This window comes from Nyctereutes procyonoides, unplaced genomic scaffold (assembly GCF_905146905.1).
Source record: "Nyctereutes procyonoides isolate TBG_1078 unplaced genomic scaffold, NYPRO_anot_genome, whole genome shotgun sequence".
Taxonomy (NCBI): domain Eukaryota; kingdom Metazoa; phylum Chordata; class Mammalia; order Carnivora; family Canidae; genus Nyctereutes; species Nyctereutes procyonoides.
Genome location: NW_026575131.1, coordinates 18,856,324 through 18,876,927, shown reverse-complemented (window position 1 = coordinate 18,876,927; position 20,604 = coordinate 18,856,324). Strand labels below are relative to the sequence as shown.

The 20,604-nt window shown below is 46.5% G+C and overlaps 1 protein-coding gene across 4 annotated transcripts in view; it reads right to left on the bottom strand.

The window, feature by feature from the left end:
• Nucleotides 1-354: 354 nt before the first annotated feature.
• The window catches only part of PDZRN3 (PDZ domain containing ring finger 3), a 240,000-nt gene continuing 219,750 nt past the window's right edge, over nucleotides 355-20,604 (bottom strand). For all 4 annotated transcript variants that reach the window (XM_055342798.1, XM_055342801.1, XM_055342802.1 and 1 more), the window contains 6 exons: nucleotides 18,472-18,559; nucleotides 7,953-8,051; nucleotides 6,718-6,780; nucleotides 4,990-5,091; nucleotides 3,536-3,652; nucleotides 355-2,837 (listed from right to left, as the gene is read on the bottom strand). In XM_055342798.1, the coding sequence (XP_055198773.1) occupies nucleotides 1,296-2,837; nucleotides 3,536-3,652; nucleotides 4,990-5,091; nucleotides 6,718-6,780; nucleotides 7,953-8,051; nucleotides 18,472-18,559 (2,011 nt within the window). In that variant the 3' untranslated portion in view covers nucleotides 355-1,295. The remainder of the gene's footprint in view (nucleotides 2,838-3,535; nucleotides 3,653-4,989; nucleotides 5,092-6,717; nucleotides 6,781-7,952; nucleotides 8,052-18,471; nucleotides 18,560-20,604) is intronic.

The following is a 20,604-nucleotide window of genomic DNA, read 5'->3' as shown; positions in this document are numbered from 1 at the left end:
AGTAATGGTTGCAATAGACCGAAGAGATTTCATTGTAAACGTGACCCTGTCTGATAAACTTGCTCATACTTATTCTTGCTTTCAGGATAACTGGGCCAGGCTGAGGCCTTCTGCAAGACAGCAGTCAGAATGCAGGATTCAGTGGTGAGTCTGATTTCTTCTTCTTCTTCACCGACAGAAATTTGTTTTAGGTCTGTCTTTGGGTTCTGAGCAGAATGAAGGTACTGGATGATTCAAAAGACTCAAATATTCCCAAGGAAGTAGATAATGTATTGGAAGAAAAAAGAAACACCGCCAAAGGCTTTTTATTTTATAAGTACCACTGCAAAAAATGAGGAATCACTTCAAAACATATCAAATAGAAAATAATAATTTATTTTAACTTCATCTTACTTAATGTTTGTTAACTAATCATGATTTCATGAGCTTGCTTGTAAAACTCTGTCCCTTCAAATCTACAAAGCAAAGGTTTACTACAATGAGCACTTAAAATTCCACAAACCACCTCCATCCACAACTTCCCTGTACATGCAAATTCTTCCATCGGGCTGCAATATTTGCAAACATGCTTTAAACTTCCGTAAAGCTGCATGGCATTTTGCTTTCTGGTAAAACCTTTACACTCTCTTGGGAACTTTAACCAGAAAAAAAAAAAAATAAAAAGTTTAAATGTGTATCCCAACTCTAAAACACTGCTGGTTTGGTTATGTGTCATGAACCACACAGTTTGGGAGTTTTGAGTTGAAACCTCGACCCTCAATCATGTATTAATGGTCAGTCCTATGAAACACGTTGAACAAAGTAACGTAAAATAGGGTTCCATTAAAAATACACACTGGCAGTTGTATTCGTGTTTTCGGCAGGAGAAAAAAAACGTGTTTAACTTTTTCATATGAATATAGTTTAGACAAATTATTCTGTGAAAGTATGCTTAATAAAAGATCTTTCTGAAATTTAAACACTTTATGTAAAAGGTAGCGAGTAAAAAAGTACAATTGCTATTTTGGAAAAAAAAAAAAAAAAGAAAGAGAGAGAAAGCTCTGTTTGTTAATATTGCCTTCCAAGACAGTTAAGGGTGGTTTCTCTCCACTTAAAATAGAGCTATCGACACCCGGAGCTGCAGAGTTGGCCAGTTTTCGACTATAAACAGGATGACCGTCTTTATCTTATATACAAAAAAACAAAAAACAAAAAACTTGCCGCATTGAACGAGGCAGGAATTTCTACCCCAATGGTAGCGTTCTCTCTTATGTACACGACGCAGGAGTGGAAAAAAAAAAAGAAAAAAGAAAAATTTATACAGTAGTCACGGATAAGAAGGAATTGTAGACTCTCGTGCCATCCGGGGATTTCGTGCCGTGGGTCAGGAGTTCTTGGATCGTCATCCAATTGTCAAATATCTTTTTGTTCCTCTTCTTCATCATCTTCTTGTGGCTCAGTTCCAGGATGCTCACCTCCCTGCGGTCGTCGGCCGCCTGCTGCTCGCGGAGGCACTCGAGCCGGCTCTGCATCATGAACTCGCGCCGCCGCCGCTGCTCCTTGGCCTTCACCACGTGCTGCTTGCGCTCCTCCCGGCTCCAGTAGCGGCCCAGCTTCAGCTCGCTCACCGCGTCGTCGTCCGTGGTCATGCCGCTGCGCTCCTCGCGGATCTTGAGCGCGCGCTCGCGCAGCAGGCGGTCGCGCACCGGCCGCTTGGTGATGTAGCGCGAGCCGTCGCTGCGCACCTTGACCTTCCACTCCAGGCGGGCTCCGGCCGCGCCCGCGGGGGCCAGGTCCTTGCACATGCTCACCAGGCTCATCTGGCTCTGCGCGTACTCCACGGCCGACTTCTGCTGGATGAGCTGCATGTAGCTCTGGTAGTGCTGCGCGTGCGCCGGGATGTGCGCGTGCTTGTAGGGCGAGCGCGGGAAGGGCGCCGCCGAGGGGCCGCCCGGCCCGGGGCTCCCGGGGCTCCCGGGGCTCCCGCCGTCGTCGCCGGGCCGCCGCTCCCGCTCCGGGGCCGCGCCGGCCTCCAGCTCCCGCGGGGCCGGGGGGCTGAGGCCGGCGCCGCCGGCCTCGGCATCCTCGGTGATGGAGAGCAGGCTCTTGGCGGCGGCCGGCCCGTAAGCTTCCGTGCTGCCCGCGCCGCTGCCGCCCTCCGCCGCCCTCCGCAGCGAGTTGTCGGGCGACAGCTCCAGGGTGAGCGGGGTGCTCCGGCAGCTCTCCCCCGTGTTGTAGGCGCTCGAGCTGTCCTTGTCCGACTTCTCGGGGAGCTCGGTGATGTCCGACAGCTCGTGCCTGCGGACGTCGACGCTGGTGTTGTAGTTGCGGAAGCCGCTGTGGTGCAGCATCCACGACTCGCGGTACTGCTCCCGCAGCTGCTGCATCTTGTGCGCGCGCACGATGCTCAGGCACTCCAGCTCGATGCTGCGCAGCTCCTCGTTGAGCAGCTCCAGCTCCTTGTCCACGCTCTCGGGGTCGCTCTTGCTGGCGTCCAGGTACAGGCCGTACGGGCTGCTGCTCTTGGCCTGGCACTTGAGCTCCAGCAGCTCCCGGAAGCGCTCGCACTCGTCCACCGGGATGCCCAGGTAGTCGGCGTCCGCGCAGTCGGCCGACAGGAAGGACTCGCTGCTGAACGGCAGGTCGCCGCTGCCCAGGGTGTCCTGGCTGCACGTGAGCTTCCTCTGCCCGGCCAGCGGGGTGGACGAGGCCGTGGCGTCGTCGCCGTTGTTCTCTTGCTCCGAGCTCTCGTCGTTGCGCGTGCTCTCGTCCGTGCGTCCCACGCCGCTGTCCTTCTCGTGCTGGTTGGACAGGATGGTGGCCGTATCCGTGGTCCCCCCGTCTTCCTCATGCTTCTTCTGGAACGAGAGCAAACAAACGGCCGCGGTGAGGGAGGCCTCGCGCCGCAGTTTCCCGGGGGCCCCCGCCTTTCCTGCGGGTCACGGGCTGCCGGACAGGGCAGGCCGTGCAGCGCTCAGGCGGAGAGGCAGGGCATGGTGTCCGTACCTGGCCGTGAGGCGGCCTACCCGGGCTAAACACCTATCTCCTCCTCCTCCTCCTCCTCCTCCTCCTCCTCAGTTCTCCCACCTGTAGGACGAGGAGAGTAGTCCCCTTACCTCAGTGGATGACCCTAGCCATCCATTCTGGGCGTGCACACGGGGTGGGGTGGGGGTGGGGGTGCAGGAGGCATTCAGCAGGACCCTGATGATGCAGGTGGCACAGAAGGAAGCTAAAGGGATCTGAGCAGCTCAGGCTACACCCTACGCCCAGGGAATTGCTCTACTTTGGAAAATATGACTTCATGTTTTCGGATCTGCGTGAAAGCTGGCACTAGCGTTTTCTAAACAGATACTGACCGCTCAGCTGTAACAGCCAAGCCAGGCTCCCTTGGTGGGGGTGGGGTGGGGGGACACAGGAAAGCCAGCAGGCGCACAGGAAAGCACTTGGTTTGCTTGCTGCCTTCCAGGCCGCTGGGTTCCTGATGGTCTTTGGCACAGTGGGGGAGAGGGAGGGTGCACACCTGCCTACAGCTGCCGGAGGCCCCGGGGGGCCTTACCTGCTGCAGCCTGCTGGCCGTGAACTGCATGGCCTGCTGGTGCTGCTCTTCAAGCATGTCCATGTGCAGGTGGTCCAGAAAGTCGTTTCTGTCCTCATCCATCCAGCCCTCGTCCAGCTGGTGGGGAGCGGAGAGTGGAAGGAGAGGGGGGTAAGTAGCAGCCAACACAGGCTTCAGAAAAGAGTCCTTCTGATTTCATCTTATTGACTTTTTAAAAGCAAGGATGTCAAGACTCCCTCCAGGAGCCATGAAAATGCAGTGGGCCAGGTGTTTTGCTGTACCTCAGCAAACGAGCCCCCCCTTCACATCAGAGACCTTCCACCCCAGGAAAGCCTCGACTATCCATGGTTTTATCTTTTTTCAGGGTGACACTCCTGCACCCACGGCAGCTACTTTCAGTGAAGTGGGCCCCCAGTGAGGGGGTCAGGTGGAGCGTGCCCTGACTCCTGCGCTCTGGTCCACAACCAAGGTTAGCTGGCCCTGAGGAGAAAGTATCCACGGTATGGGCGGTGTTCTCTGTGACACAGAAAGTGGTCTGCTCACCAGCTGTCTCTGGGGCAAGGCCCAGCACTTTCATCAGGTGCACATCTTCCCAGAGTAGACTACTGAGGGGCCTGACATCCCACAGCCTATGGGCCATATCCGGCCTGCTGTTCGTGTACCATCTGCAGCCGCTTTTGTCCTACAATGGCAGAGTCTAGTAATTGCGCTAGAAACTACATGCCCCCAAAGCCAAACATATTTCTTACATGTCCCTTTGAGAGAAAGTTTTCTGACCAATGGTTCTCTTATATTTTAAAATAAAAATTGTATTTTGTGTATAAAACGTACATGGTGATGATTTATATAAACATAGTGAAAAATTGTATTTTGTGTAGAAGATGTACATGGTGATGATATACATAAACATAGTGAAATAATTCCTAGAGTCAGGCTACTTAATGTAGCGTTTCCTCACAGAGCTACCATTTGTGTGTGTATGGTGTGTGTGAGAGACATAGAGCGAGCAAGCGAGATGAGAGCACCTGAAATGTACTCTCTGAGCAAAGTTTTAGTAGCAACACAGTATTACTAACCACAGCCATCGTGCTACACGTTGCCTACACTCCACCCAGATCCAGGATGGAACACTTGTCAGGTTTTGGGAACTCAAACATTTTGACGGTTATGACCTTGGTTGTGTTTTCCAGTCCATTATGTTTCCTTATCTTCTCCTTCTTTACCATTCCTACACTAATGAAACTGCTGGGCCTACAATGTAACGTCAGGCTGGATGTGAGCACTCTCCTTAAATGGTTAAAACATAAAATAGGTTTTAGGTCACATCAAGTGAGACTACTTTTCCAGGATGTACAAAATGCCTTCACATATTCAGACTTAACACTTGGACAGCGGTCTACAGTGCCACGGACTTGGAATACAGACCCAGCTTCATATGCGGGAAGCAGACTCACCTGGAGTTCAGGCCTTGCAATCAGCAAGGAAAAGTTCTTGTTTTCTTCACTGGTTAGAAGAGCCACGGCCTCTTCACGGTTCTGTACCTCTATTCCATTAATCTTAAAAAAAAAAAAAAAAAAAAAAAAAAAGGAAGGTGAGGAGGTGATGGAGGGGTTGGCCACAGCATAATTAGATCATACACAATCATTCTATACTGTTCCAGGCTTATGTGTGTCACCCAGTCACAGCTGGGGCACAGAATAGTCCATGCAGCTTGAAAAGAATGCTCATTTTCGGAAGGAAAGGCCTTGCTTGGCCTGGTCTATCAGTCAGCCATGACAGGTGTACAAGGGAACTGATGTGGAAGCTATGTGAACATAAGTGGCTGAGACTCCAGAAGGCAGACTGAGAAAAATCACCATGTTGTGAAGAGGGACCATCTGAGCAATTTAATCAGACATAATACTCAGGCAGGAACATAAAGGGAATATACTAAAGCATTATTATAGACATTTTCAGATAATATGGGAGAAAAAGCAGCAGCAGGTCTCATGTGACCATTATGGAAGTTGAGGACAAACAAGGCAACGTATCACACATGGTGCTCTTGTGCTCAGGGTGTCACGTTAGCTTCGTTAGGCAGGACAGAAAGGCTAGCAGGAGGGACTCTCACAGCATGTGTGAGTCCCAGGGTGGATGATTCCTTCAGGGGACACAGGAACCGTCTCACCGAGCAGGAAGGTGACCCTTCTACCCAACTCCTTAGGCCAGTGAACCAAAAGGCAACAAAGAGGATGATTCTACTGGTCAGGGTGACCTGACCCAGTGATCAGTGGAGTAGGCAGGGCCATGTTCAGAACTCGGGACTTGCATGTCCCGTAGTAAAAGCTAATGGGAAATGACAGCATCCCCACGTGGCAGGACTGCAGAGGAGTAGGAGCTTTTAGGAATGAAGGATCCTTAAGCAAGAAAGGGTCCTTAAGCAGCTGAGGTTTGGGTTGAAATCTGGGGAAATGTAGACTGTGCAGTGGAAAAAGGGAATACAAATTACTCCCGGTGAGGTAGAAATACAGTAGATCAGAAGTGAGAAGACACGAGTGAGAGGAGTAGGAGCTAAGCCTTGTGGGACACCGTAGAACAAAGAACCTCCATTTCTGTGAGATTAAGAATTACTGTAGCTGAAACAAGTGGCCTCTTTTTTACTCCAAAGAGCAACAGGCCTTCCGGTAAAGAAACTATCCTTACGAGCCCTTCTATGGTATGGTTACATGTCAAGTCATGAAATTTAAAAGGCTTCTCCATCAATTTCACTAAATTTGCCAAAGATGTTCCTATTTTAAGGACAAGACCAAACTTGACACTCATGGTCCAAAATGAGATGAGACCTTTAGAGAAATCTACAATGAGAATTCTTCTGGTTCATGAGCTGCGGACTCTTGGCTTGACTTGGACCCGTTGCTGTGCCGTCCTGGGCCCTACAGAGAGAATGATAGGAAGGGAGGTTCGCCTTTGGTAAGGTGCTAGGGCCTCTCTGTCCAGCTGTCCTAGGCCTCACCACTCGTGGCATGTGTCACTTTGCAAGGTTTTTGCTTCACTCATCAATTTAACTTGTCTGGCCTCACTATACATCTGATTTGGTAATCCTTGTTCCTTGATGTCTTCTGTATTTTCAGCTCTAAAGCTATTATCATCAACCATAAAGTGTGCTCTTCAGGGACGAGGCTCCTGGTCAAAAGCTGACCTACCTGGATAATGCGGTCTCCTTCTCGAATGCGCCCATCCTTGGCCGCGATGCTGTTAGGGTCGATCTGAAACACACATGGACATGTCAGCACGGAGTGGATAATAACGAAGACATGCATGAAAATCGACAACAGCACTTCTCAAAGGCTAACACACAGTCTTGCTTATCCCTGTATTTTTGTTTTGCACAGAAATACAGACGACTTAGTGCCATGCAAGGAGAGACAAACGTGGATTGATCTGTTTCCAAGCCCTTTCCTGGGCATGCATGCTCTTGGACCCCTGCATGCAACCCTGTTCCATGGCAGTGTGCACAGACCCTGCTGACCCAAAGGATGGTGAGGCACAGCTGACTTCCGTTGCATCCACAGAAATGAAAACCGAAGTGTGATGCAGAACAGGCTAAACTGTACCCTTCACTATGCTGGTGAGCAACCATACCTTGATTATTTTACTAAATGCTTCAATTTTGGAAAATAACTTTAAAAATGAAATATAATGGAGACAAGTGGGATTAAGTATGGGAAAAATCCCTCCAATGCAGTCACGGGAAACCATCTTAAGTGTGGTGAATAAAGTACATCCAAAGGGATAATTATTAAGCCTAGTAAACACATCCCTTGGCTCATTTCACAGAAAGAGGTTTTACTTCATGACAAAACTGAGTTTCTGTGCTTGCATGGATGGGAGTCTATGTACAGTATCCATACTGAAATCAGTGGCTTTGCATTGTCTTCTTTAAGAAGATCAAAATAGCTTCCATCTGTGTACTTTGCAGATGCATTTAACTTACATGAATTCAACGATATTCACATTCAACCAAAAGGAGAAAGAGATAAAAAATACTTTAAAAAGTGTAAATGATTCCATCCACCATCCCATTCAATGAACACGAGAAGGGAAATGTGAATCCGCTGTCCCCTCAGGGTTGAACACACAGACCCACGTAAACGGCTCCATTTTATGGCCGATTTGCAGGCTTCTCCAGGGTAATTTCGCCTTATGTGCTGACTGACATTTGAACTTAACCTCCATGTAAAGACATAACTCCCTGGACTGTGTGATGAAGGGGATAAAGACATTTGTGTCTTTCCAAAGACTTCTCAATGAGCCAGAGTTAAGGCTGGTTAACACATAACAGGGAAAAAAAACAAAAACAAAAACAAAAAAACCCCCAAACCAACACAATGCCTTCTCTGCTCTTGAGATGATAGTTATACACACTCTGCCTTCCTACCTCACTTATATAAATCCCAATGTCATCTTCATCATCGGTCCGGTAGCACACAGTGAGGCCCAGCTTGTCCTGGCTGTTCATTCTGTAGAGATCCACTTCCTAGGCAAACAAAAGGTATTTCCTGTGAACTCCAGCAGGCAGGGAGAGCTGGGGGGTGGGTGGAGTCAAATCCTTTAAAAATATTTTGTTTCAATGATGAACTGGATTTCTTTGTATTTGACTGTGTGTAGAGTGGTTAACTTACTAAACAAAAAGTGATTATGGACACAGGATCAATGCCCACAGCATTTCTGACCCTTCAGTCAATATAAAGTCATTTTGAAAATAGTTATTTTATTGACTCCCCCAAAAGAAAAATTACCTATATTTCACTCAGTGTCATGACTTCTGGAGTAGGGCTTTTAAAAAGCATTCTTTCACTGTCTGCCACAAACGAGAATATTTCCATAGCCCAAACCATCCAGCCATTTCAGTACAAATGTTTCCAATGTGTTCGGTTAGATTATTTCACGTTGCGTTCCCTTAATATTCACAGTAATAGAACTTGCAAACAGATTACACATAAATTGATCCAAGAAAGGAGGGTAACGTGATAGCGTGCAATTAATGCTTTCCACAACAGCTGTGATATTTACAGTCGAGAAATTAGTTTCAGCCGCTATTACTGCAAATTAAATAAGATAAAAGCAAAGTGAGCCCAAATGCGAGACACATGAGCACGGGGAACGCCACTGTATTTGCCAATTAGTCTGCGCTTCAGAATCAAGTCAGAACTTTGAAAACTGCTGGAGCCTTGGGAGGAAGTTCTGGGTTTTCTGAAAGTATTAACAGGCCGAGTTGCCCTCTCTGCCACGTTGCCAACTACCCCTGCAAGATTCTGCACCACTAAACTGCAGGCCTGTTTGAAGGTCTCCAGCAGGCCTCCTGATCTGGTTTTTACTGCTGACTGTTCACCAACCAGGAGGGTGATGGCGCTGAGAGAATGGGTCTCCAAAACCAGTCTCTGGGGACTACTCCCTCTCTACATCCATCCTACTGTTGGAGGGTGGTAAGGATGCAGTTGTCGTTGTGGGGAAGCTCAAAGCAGATACCTCCTGAACCCTCCCCTATGCAAGGCAGGGTGCCCCAAACCATGGACACTTGCAAGGTGGAATAGCAGCAGGTGCAAATGTCCTGGGCATCAGTGCCAAAGTCCTGTGTGCAAGGAAGAGAGAGGTGGGCTGAGCATGGCCAGGCATGAGGCCAGACCAGGTTAGGAGGACCCCAGAGGCTAGCAGGAGGAGCTTGGATCTCATTTCACCATTGTGGGAACCCATGAAAAAGTTTTAAGTGAGGACTGCTCTGATCTGATGGACTATTTTCCGGCAGTCTTTCCGGCTGATGTATGGAATGTAGTGTGGTGAAGGGTTAGGGCTATGAAGACAGGTAGACCTGTGTTCAGATCCCAGATCTACCTTTCTAGCACCTTCATCATGGACCTGTTGCTGTAGTTCTGTCTCCTTACTAGTAAACACCAACTCCGCTGCCTCAGGCAGGGTGAAGACTCAGTGAGGTAAGGCACACAGAGCTCTCAGCACAGTGCCTGGCCCAGAGAAAGCAAGAGATGGGAATATAATAATTACTGCCGGTATGTTTACTTGCCTGACGTCCCAGAATTTGATTGTAGCACAGTGGGTGTATTTCACACGCCCCTCCCCCTGATAACTGTATTTTCTGAACACTGATATGTTAATTAATTCAATGGCTTCCTAATTATGGCTTTAGCAATATGGCAAATTTTCACTAAGCGAAATCCCATTAATTTCTGATACTTTAGGTGAGTTGGATGGAAATTTCTTTCCTAGTGTTTTGAGAACAGGACTAAGCACAGTAATGGACAAAGCAGGAATTCAAGGGTCACATTTAACTACGAGGACCAAATCTTTCCAAATACTTGCGAGTAACCAATTTGCACACTTCACCTATCAGTCACACATCTTCCTCTTAACATTTCAAACACATGCCCACATCTCTGTCTCAGGTTACACTTCTTTTGGGCCTGGGTAAAAGGAAACACTTTCTCTGTTTTGGCCCTTCTCACAGCGTGATTCAGTGCAATTGCATGATGATCTATTTGGGTCTAACTGCACAACTGTAGCCAAATGCTCCCACCAAGCCCCGTGCTATCATGGCGGAAGCCAGATGGTTCTGGAACAGGTCCATAAGCAACCAAAGCAGAGAGAGAGAGAGAAAATGGGAAAGGTTGTAGGGAGGAAAATGAGAAAGACGGTAAACGTTGTGATATTCCTTTTAACAGAATTACAAATGGCAATATGAGTTTTAGCTTTTCATGAATCAACTGGCCGCCAAGGTGAGCATAAAAGATTTCACAGTTCAGCTGGGCTTTATTCCAGTACTCAGAGTGAGCTTCCAAGTGCGGTTGGGAGGAGTAAGTGCAGAAATTGAGGGAAGTGTTTACGAACTACTATAGCATTTGGACACTGTCATAATATCCAAGAACAAGATTAGCAGGCTTGTCTCACTGACCAAAGTGTGCATCGGTTCAGGAACTTCTGACTCAAGTGGCAAGCTGTATGTGGGGCGAGCTATATAGTCTCACATGGTGGAACCACATGTTGATTAGGGACACACTGAAAATTCAACTGGTCGACCTGCTCTTCGTGGTTTTTCAGTATAGACAGTTTGAGAAGCATGACTCTCTGATAGACATCTAGAATTGACAGCTCCATTTGAGAACCTGGGAAAAGTGAAAAGTCTGGAAATCATATCTTGGAAAAGAACACATAATGTACTAGGGGTTATTCAAGGCAGAAAAAGGCAGGCTCATAAGGAATGGGAGAGCTGAAGGTCGGCTACATAAAAAAAGGATTACATTTATTTGGCTTAGTTCCCAAATGTAGAGTCTGCTGTCTTAGGTTTTTATCGAACTCATTAACTCGACACTGAACTTCAAAAGCATTTCTACTTTATTTTTTGGTCAGGGTTTTGATGGACAGATATTTGGGGAACTAGGAAGCTATAAATGTGGACATCAGTTCATGTTGCTATTGGTGGGAGGATTTTTTTCCCGGTACTTTACTCTTCTGAATCTGCCAGTTCCTTTCAACACATCTTTTATAACCAGGGAGGAAACTTTCTTAGAATGTCAGGCTGGTGACTTTAAAACTGTTTCACCCGAATCCCTGATAACCGAATCATGGATAATACTTTCAGCTCCCCTGAACACATTCTATGTGCTGCCATTAACCCCCCATGTGATTAGCAAATTAATAATAGATTTCCAATAAACACTGGTGGAAATTACACACAATACATGATGGTTAAACATTCCCACATGTGTGCACGGGAGACAAGAGGTTCTTATTACCAGACCTATTCCCAGTTAGCAATACTCTGAGAATGCAGTGCTCTCTCCCTACAGCAGAAAGGTTTAGCCAGCACTGCACCGAGCCTTTAAATTCCACTGCAAATCCTCCCAGGACAGACTGTCATGGCGACAGTCACATTCTCACTTTGTTTAGATTTAACTTAAATACAGCAGAAGCCAAATTCCATCCTTGATACGGATGAGAAGCTGGCTGTGGCACCCCCCCCCCACACACCCGTGACAGGACAGAGCACCAGGAGGAGCAGGCTCTCCTCTGAAGCACTTGCCCTGAGTATGTTAAAGCTTTCTCTTCCACCCACAATTCCAGTTGGCTGTGAAGCAAAATTTAGGACATTTTTAAAACAGATTCAAGAATGGGAGTGTAATTCTAGTTTAGGGGAGTAGTAGTTCTCCGGGAACAGCTTTCTATTTTAGAAATGGTCTGGTTTTAAAAAGGATGAGTGGTACTGGGTGAACAAATGCTGATATGACATTTCCAGTTAAAATAAAGGAAGCGGTATTCTGAACTCCACTTCAGGTATGTACTCGACATTGGTATTAGATAGGATGGCTTGGGTTTCAATGTTTCCTTGTGTTACCTGGATCTTCTGAGGAACTCTAGACCAAAGCCAGCAAAGTTTCAATTAGAAGGCATATGGTCTAACTTACCTCAACTCAATTTCCAAAGGTGGTTCAACATCATAAAGAAGAGCCTGGTTGCTAATAGTTAAGCAAAGAGTGAACCATAAAGGGTTTTCAGAATCTCCTAAAAAAACAACACTGTAAGAAGTGCTACTGTCTTGGCTGTATATAAATCTGAGTTTTACCTTGGTTGCTCATCAAGATTATATTAAGGCAATAGTAGTTGAATAATGAGTTGTGAAGTAAAAAAAAGGGGGGGACCTAGCCTAATATAGTGTGCACAGTAGGTGGCTCAAAAGTGAATGAATGAGCTTGAGATTCCAAGAAAGGAAAAAAAAAAAAAGAAATGAACAACAATCCTGGCTGCACCATGAACAAGCCACCTTGAGAAAGTCACTTCATGTCTCTGAAACATCTCAGTTATTCTATAATTTCCTAACCAGATATATCTGTGAACCTAGCAGACAATTCTCCAAACTCACCGGGTGGCTTGTAAATTCTCAACATTGCATTGTGACTCTAAGCTAAAGGCAGAGCCTTACACAACTGAGCACACATCACTGAAAGCTTAGAGGTTATCAATACATATCTGTCTGTGATGATGGAGATAAGATTTCAAAGAAGACCATTAATCAAACTGGTATGAATAATGTATTAGCATTATCTGGATTATAGTTCCCCCACCACTGGTGTCCTGTTGCTTACTGGTCTAGATGGACTGTTGGATAAAAAAGGAACTGCTAAGCCTGACATTTCAGATGAAATTGAAACGATAGCCCAATTAAGAGAATTAATGGGGCCATTCCACCTGGGTGATTCGAGCTTTCTGTTTCAACGTCAGCCACTTTAATCAGAGGGGATCCCAAAGACTAATTTCAATGGCTTATCCCACACTAGGAAGACGGGTCACTGAAGCATAACTCTACCTTATCCGTTCAGAACTGCTGTGCATATTTCTTTAAATTATCTCAATCCTTTCTATATCCATGCACGGGGCAGGCTATGTGCAACACAGAGGTGTCTCAAAGAGGCTGCACTTCCCTTCAAGGACTTTATTTGAGATAGGGTAATGAGGCCTTTCTTCCTTCACTCAACAAATGTTTACGGGGTACCTACTCTGTGCCAAGCACTATCCAGGCACGAGGAGTGTAACCACGAATGCGTTGGATAAGAGAGCAGCTCTCATGGAACTTGTATTCTAGCAGGGGGAGCCAGATAGTAAGCAGGGACTGGCACTTGGGGTAGGGATGCCTTAGAGTGGCTGGGAAGCTTCTCTGGAGGTGACCTGTGGCCAAAAGACAGAGCTGGACAGGACCAAGCTAGGATCTGTGGGCTGAGAGCAGAGCAGGTGAAAGGTCCTGGTATGTGGCTGGTAGTACAAAGAATGGTCAAGTGCCGACCGTACTGGGAATGGGGTGAGGAGGCTGACTCGGTGAGGGCAGGGCTGACCAGGGAGGGTTCCCTGGAGGAGCCCTTGAGCCATGCCTTTAAGGCCAAGGACAAATGTATAGATTGGCTGGAGCATCCTGCATCATCTCCAGGGCAATCCCTATTCCCTAGTGATCTACTTAGGTTACTCGATGAAACCAGGTTTGGAGGTCATTTTGTAGTTTCCCATTGAAACTGTAGCTTTTCCTTTTCTTTTCTCACCTCAAAATTACATCATCAGAACACAACATAGGTGAGGGCAGACTCATAGCCTGGCGGGGTGGGGTGGGGTGGCGGGGAGCTACTGATGAATCAACTGGGAAATTAACACAATAGATTAATGAAAAAGCCTTCTTCAGACATCTATTTTCCTTCTTAATTGCCTACAGAAAGATCTAGAGCAGGTGTTCAGTACCTGAAAATTTATGGGTAATTATGTGGCTGCTCAACCCTTGGGTATACTTGGGTATAATCCTTGTAGCTTTACACAGTTTCACAATAACAGGGATTTGACACTTACCTAAATACGATCATTTTGTGTGCTTTAAAAGACAGAACATCTGTTTTTCTCTGCGAATTTGCTTCCATAATATCCCAACACACTCATATATTTTCTACCTATATAATATCCATGGAACCAGTTATTTTTCAAAAGGTGTGGATGTTGATCTCATTCAACTCAGATGATGAGTGGTGTGTTGAGACTGACCCCCAAACTCAAAATACACCCACTCTTTTTGTAATCTAACCCCAGAATGGGGGAAAAGAGGATGGAACATAGAAAAGGGCGTGTGAACTGTTCTAAGAAATTTGGTGAGAAGCGTGGATGACGGGTACATGCCTGGCTCCCTAAAAACTGGGTCTGCTTGAGGAAACTCCGTTCTTCACACTGAGGTTTTGTTTATGAACATTCTGGAACTGACCAGACTACCTCTGGAGGACATGCCTCTGAAGCAGGGCAGTCCTAGAGGTTACAAATGCCGTTCCCTAAGGGATATTCCCTCCTGGTTAGTGGCCACACTGAGCTTCAGGGACACTCTGAGCCTTTACCACAGGACTTAGGATGGGCCTCTGACCCCAAACCACCAGGTTGACTTTATGAGATTTGCTTAGTTAACAGGAAGAACCTGGTGACATCTAAGCTGCTAGGGACAAAAGTTCAGAGGTGAAAGCAACCTTCCTGCCTGATTTTGACCCAAAACTGTATTTTGGTTTTCTTAGGCGATGACAAGCTTATGTCTAACAATCCTCATGACTTAGGACCTGCCAGGGATGTGAACTCCTTAAGGGCAAGCAGGGTGGCGACTCTCTGAGTTTGTGTTTCTAGCACCAGTGCATTCACTGTAACAGATGCTCAGTAAAAGCGCACAAGTAGAAATGAATATAATCCTGGGTGTCTCATGGCATCAGAGGTCTCATTTAAAACACTCAACTGATTTTCTAAATACCTGGGTTGTTTATCTCTGCTTTTTACTCATGAGAAGAAAGAAGTCTATACTGAATGGAAGGTAAACCAAAGCCTCGCTGCTTTGACCCAATGGCAAGACAAATGGAAGCTTAGACTTTTTTTACCTCTAGGTTGGGCCCCTCCAACTACTGTGCACAGAAGCACCTGGGGATCCTGTGAAAATGCAGATTCTGACTCATTAAGTCTGAGGGCCAAGATTCTCTGTGTTTCTTGCCATCTCCCCACCAGGTGATGTTGTGCTGGTCCCGGCAGTACACTTTGGACAGCAAGGTTCTAGGGAACAGTTTCAGAGTGGCTTCTATCAAAAGCAAGGTGCTCTAAGTTTACACTGAGAAAGTTACTTCCTTTAGGAAGGCAGACTCAGTCTGGGCTAGTCTTAACACTTCTTTAACACTAACTAGCCTAGCCCATCTCCTGAGAAAAGAGGGAGTGGGGCGAATTGGCCTCCGGCTCCCCACCCCTTACCGGGCACCACCTATGATGAGCACCAGGATTTGAGAACACTGCCTGGTGTCCACTGTGTATATTGTGTGGCACTTTCTATTTATGGCACTTGCTGATTTTTTGTCTGAGGCAGTGATAGAGCATTGCCTTTGAAGTAAATTTACCTTAGTTTAAATGAGTTGAGTTGGGTTAAAGCAAAATAGAAAGCAAATAATGGTTCTGGTCATAGTCAGATATAATGAAAAATTGTAAGGCAGAATGGGCCACATGGGGCAGATCCTGTGGGAGCTCTGTGACCTTCCAGAAAGCATCAGCAAGTTCTTTTAGACATGATCCTTTTTTCTCCAGGAAGAAACCATAGGTTCCATCGGGTTCCTCAAAGCATCAGACATGAAAATAGATCACTGTTATGGAGTCAAGTTTAACCAAGTGCCCATGACTTACCACATCTACACAACCCTTGAACAACATGGTTTTAATGGCATTGGTCCACTTACATGTGGACTGTTTTTGATAAATACAATACGATCTTATAAATGTATTTTCTCTTATTTTCTTTTCTCTAGCTTACCTGGCTGTAAGAATAAAGTATCTAATGCATGTAACATACAAAACTGGTATTAATTGACTGTTTATGTTATAGGTAAGGCTTCTGGTCAATGGCAGGCCAACAGTTCAATTTCTGGAAAGTTAAAAGTTAGATGTGGATTTTCGACTGCACTCCTAATCCTTGTGTTCAGAGGTCGGTTAGACTCTGTAAATCTAGCTCCTGAGATACTTAATAGCTCTTTAAAGACTGCTTTAAACACCAATCATCAGAAAGCAGTGTTGTCCTATAAGGATTATGAAATAGCCCTTCTTGTAAAGTACTATTCCAGAGAACTCCAGACCCAGGAAATGCTAAGAGGTACTTGGCTAAAGAGAAGTGTTAGATTAAAAAAACATGTATATGTATGTATGTATGTATGTATGTATGTTTGTTTGGGTAATTCTTTTTTTTTTTTTTTTAAAGAAATGGGAGAGGCATTTCTTTTCTTTTTTTTTTTTATTTTAAATTATTTATTTATTTATGATAGTCACACACAGAGAGAGAGAGAGGGGCAGAGACATAGGCAGAGGGAGAAGCAGGCTCCATGCACCGGAGCCTGACATGGGATTTGATCCCTGGTCTCCAGGATCGCGCCCTGGGCCAAAGGCAGGCGCTAAACCGCTGCACCACCCAGGGATCCCCTGTTTGGGTAATTCTTCTATTGTATCTGCTCCCTTTTCCCAGGGCATTTACCATGCTCTTTAATGTATTCAAGACTGAGTAGTCCTCTGTGACAGAACTCTGTTCTCAGTGGGTCACTCTGACATTTCTCAAACACAAGTGATGTGGAACCCCGTTTGCACACACTGTGTGTTAACACCTTAAGGACGAGTGTCCTGGGGGAGTCCCTGGCTGCTTCACGAACTAGTCCTGACACTGGGGAGATGAGAAATTGTAAATAATAGGCAGAATCTTCAGTTTTCTGGAAGGCACAAGGCTACCTTTTGTGCAGCCAGTGATGGGTTGCAAGTTTTGGGGTCTATGTTGGACGGCATATATGAACAACAGCAGTTTTTAGTCAGAATAACTGCCATTCCAATTTAGGCCATATGCATTTAGCAGGAAATTTAAATTTTCCAAAAAAATAAAAAAATGGCCCAGGGACAGTCATGGCTCTCCTGCCAAGTATACTGATTGTTCTGCATCAGCCTGTAGGGGAACAGGCAGTGGAGGTGTTGTGTCAACACTGTGACTGATCTTTGTCCTCTGTTCTGGGAAAAAACCCCCCAGTAACCATAAAGAGCTTGAGGATCACAACTATCTTCCATTTGCTGCATCTACTGCTGCCTCGGGACCTACTGCCACCCAATGGCCCATGGAGTGCACATGTGTCAGTGGGCGGCCCAGACTACATGGTGGTTGGCCATACAGTTGAATAAAACATTACTGGAGTCTTCCTGGATGGCCTTCTGATGGTGCCAGAGGGTTTCCCCTCCACATCAGAAATCTTTCTAAATGGTACCCGATTGGGATCCCTGGGTGGCGCAGCGGTTTGGCGCCTGCCTTTGGCCCGGGGCGCGATCCTGGAGACCCGGGATCGAGTCCCACGTCGGGCTCTCGGTGCATGGAGCCTGCTTCTCCCTCTGCCTATGTCTCTGCCTCTCTCTCTGTGTGTGTGACTATCATAAATAAATAAAAATTAAAAAAAAATAAATGGTACCCGATTATCCTAGTCTGTAAAGTCAGTTTTGAAAAAATGCTCTTGTATTTTCAGAAAACATGATAAAACATAGGAACCGATGTTTCCCCAAAAGTACAAATAAGTACATCTTGAGAGGTGACTTTTCTCCATTTTCTATCGCTCTTATTAATAGACAGATGAGGGCTGGAGCTCTGTAAAATGGTGTTCTCTAGGGGAGGTGGGTGAGGGATGTGTGAAACCGGTGAAGGGGACGAAGAGCACACTTAGGGTGATGAGCACGGAACACGGACAGGATGGTTGAATCACTATTGTATACCTGAGACTAACGTGACACTATGTTGGTTACACTTGACTAAAAATAAATTTAAAAACCCTTAGAGGCCAACATTACCCTTATATATCAATATCTAGAATCATATGAGTCATATTTGTCTTGAAATAACACTTAAGGAGAGTTATGGGTTTGCTCATTTTTTCAAGCTCAATGTTACAAAATGTTGGGCAAACCCTTCTGTGTTGGTGTGGGCTCAGGCCTACTCTATTTATCCACCTGTTCTTGCCTTTGAGTAAAAGTGATGATGACTTCAAGAGGAGACAGGTGGGGAAGCTCACCATAGTTACCACAACATGTAGAGTAGAGATCCTGATGAGATGACATGAGTTCAAAGATCCACAATAGGACTCATTACCCTATTTTTAAATTAATTAAAAAAAAAAAACCCTAAATGTCTGCTTTGGGATCAGATCGTTACATTCTATTTTGAAGGAGTAGGCGGGGAAGAAAAGCTGAGTAATGCCTTTAAATCGCATAATGAAAGTGGTTCTTTTAGAAAAAATTCACAGTGGCCATTTCATTAATATCTGTAAACTATGTTTACGTTTACAGCGAACTTGTTCAACTTAGTGATGATTCCTAAATCGAGGCGAGGATGCTCTTACCTCCAACTCCAGCTCTTCCCTGTCCATCTCCTGATGGATGCCTCCAATGTAGTCATTGGGGTCATAGTACTCGTGGGCTGAGGGGTGCCTGAAAACAGAAGAAAGACCTTTATGGCCTGTTTGCAGTTGCAAGTTGCTGCTTTTATTCCCACCTCCCCGCTAGGCCCCGCTGTGATGTGGCCGCAGCTCTCAGGGCTGGGGGACACTGTGTTAGCTCGCTTCTCTCTGGCTGTACTTCCCAGCAGCATCAGGACCTCCATTGTTTAACACTGCCATCCTCTGGGCCAAAGTCTGTCCCCCTGGAAGAGGATGCAGGTGACAGTAGGACCACCTCTGGTGCTTCCAGTGACCAACCTCTAGGCAACTAGTCATGTGAGTCAATAGGGCTCATGTCTTTTTTTTTTTTAATTTTTAAAAAATTTACTTGAGAGACTGAGAGACAGAGCATGAGCAGTGGGGAGGAGCAGAGGGAGAATGGGGGAGTCTGATGCAGAACTAGATCCCAGGACCCTGGGATCATGACCTTAGCTGCAAGCAGATGCTTAACCCACCGAGCTAACTCAGGTGTCCTAGCAGTTTCATTTCTAACTCTTGCTCTAGGTAGCAGACATATTCCCATTTCCCACTTATTGCTTCACCGTTAGATTTTCTCTTTGGGGAGAAAAAGGCTGGACTTCAGGCAACACTCAAAGAAATTTGCTAGCCTCTGAGTTTGGTCCAAAGGACTGTGACCAAAACTACAATGCTATCATCTAGGACACTGTCTTCCCAAATTTTTGTGTTCCACGACAAGGAATATGTTTGCCATGAAAACCTAAAGCACACATATGTGCATACATGTGCATATAAAGCACATGTGTATGTAAGCACTGAGTACCCACTGCTCAGACAATAGAAGCTTGAGTCTCTCTAGGACAACATATTGAAACCCCAGGTATAGAAGCCACCACCTCTCTGGAACCTGTTAAGAGCAGAGGCAGTGGGAATCCTAACAGGCCTGGTTGGTAGCTCTGATAGGTGCCAGATGTGCATGGAAAGCTGCAGCCTGATTGCTGACTGGGGACTCAAACCATCTTGTTCTCAAAGGTCAGCACAGCAATCAGCGGGCTCTGGTCTTCCCTCCTGGGCGCTTACAGTTTTGAAATAATGGACCAGACATGAATGGTCAAACAAGGGCTGGCTTTCAGTTTTCTGGCCCTAACAAGTTAAATACCCTGCCAGCACTGAAGGGGCTCCAAGTGCTGAGGATGCCGCTGGAAGGCCTGGGCTTTCAAGCATCAAGTTAACACTGGCTTCTCAATCCCAACGCGCTCTTGCTCTGCTCTGCCCTTGCAGCCAGAACCTGGAGCAGGCTGACCTCTGGACTCTACTGACATTTCTCAAGTTGCCCCTTGGGGGTAAGTCATGTCATGTTAACTAGACTTCCGAGGAAATTACGGGTTTGGCTTCCACAAAGCCCATCACTGTGACAGCTCAACCTCTGAGGGGCAGGAGTTGGCGTAGAGGCTTCATCGATACTGAGAGGCAGGTTTGCTCTGTGAAGTCAAAGGACCAGCTTGAATGATTGTACTCTGTGAACCGGGCAGTTCTTTCCTAGGATCGGCTGGGACACAACAGAGTGGTAGTGTGGCTGAGAGCTGGCAGCTGGGGCAAGACAGACCCGCCTTTCAGGCCGGCTGCCCACAAGCTGTGTAGGACAGGAGCATCTGCGCTTCCTCATTGCATGGAAGGAGCGGTCTTCTTTGCACAGTGCTGTGCACAGAGCGTGCATGTCAGATGGATGATCCCTTCCACACTGTCGGCTGCACCTGAAATTACTCTGTCGGCCCTGTGTTCCCATGACGGCTAGCAGGGAACACCATGGGGCTAAAGGCAAGTCTCTGTCTGGACTCTGACAGAGCCACACTCGCTTCAGCTACCGAGTTCCTAAGAGAAAACCACCAGGTGGCATTCAGAGGTTTGCCCTGCAAGAGGTAAAATGCCCTTTGAGATAAAGCATCAAGTCAGTGATCTGAACCAGGGGCAAGACAAGAAGAGCCAGGAGGGGCTCTCACATCACCTAGAGAGAGTGAAGTGGATGGGTGGGTGTCCTGCCCTCACACAGGCAAAACCACGTGCCCCGGGCTGCAGTGA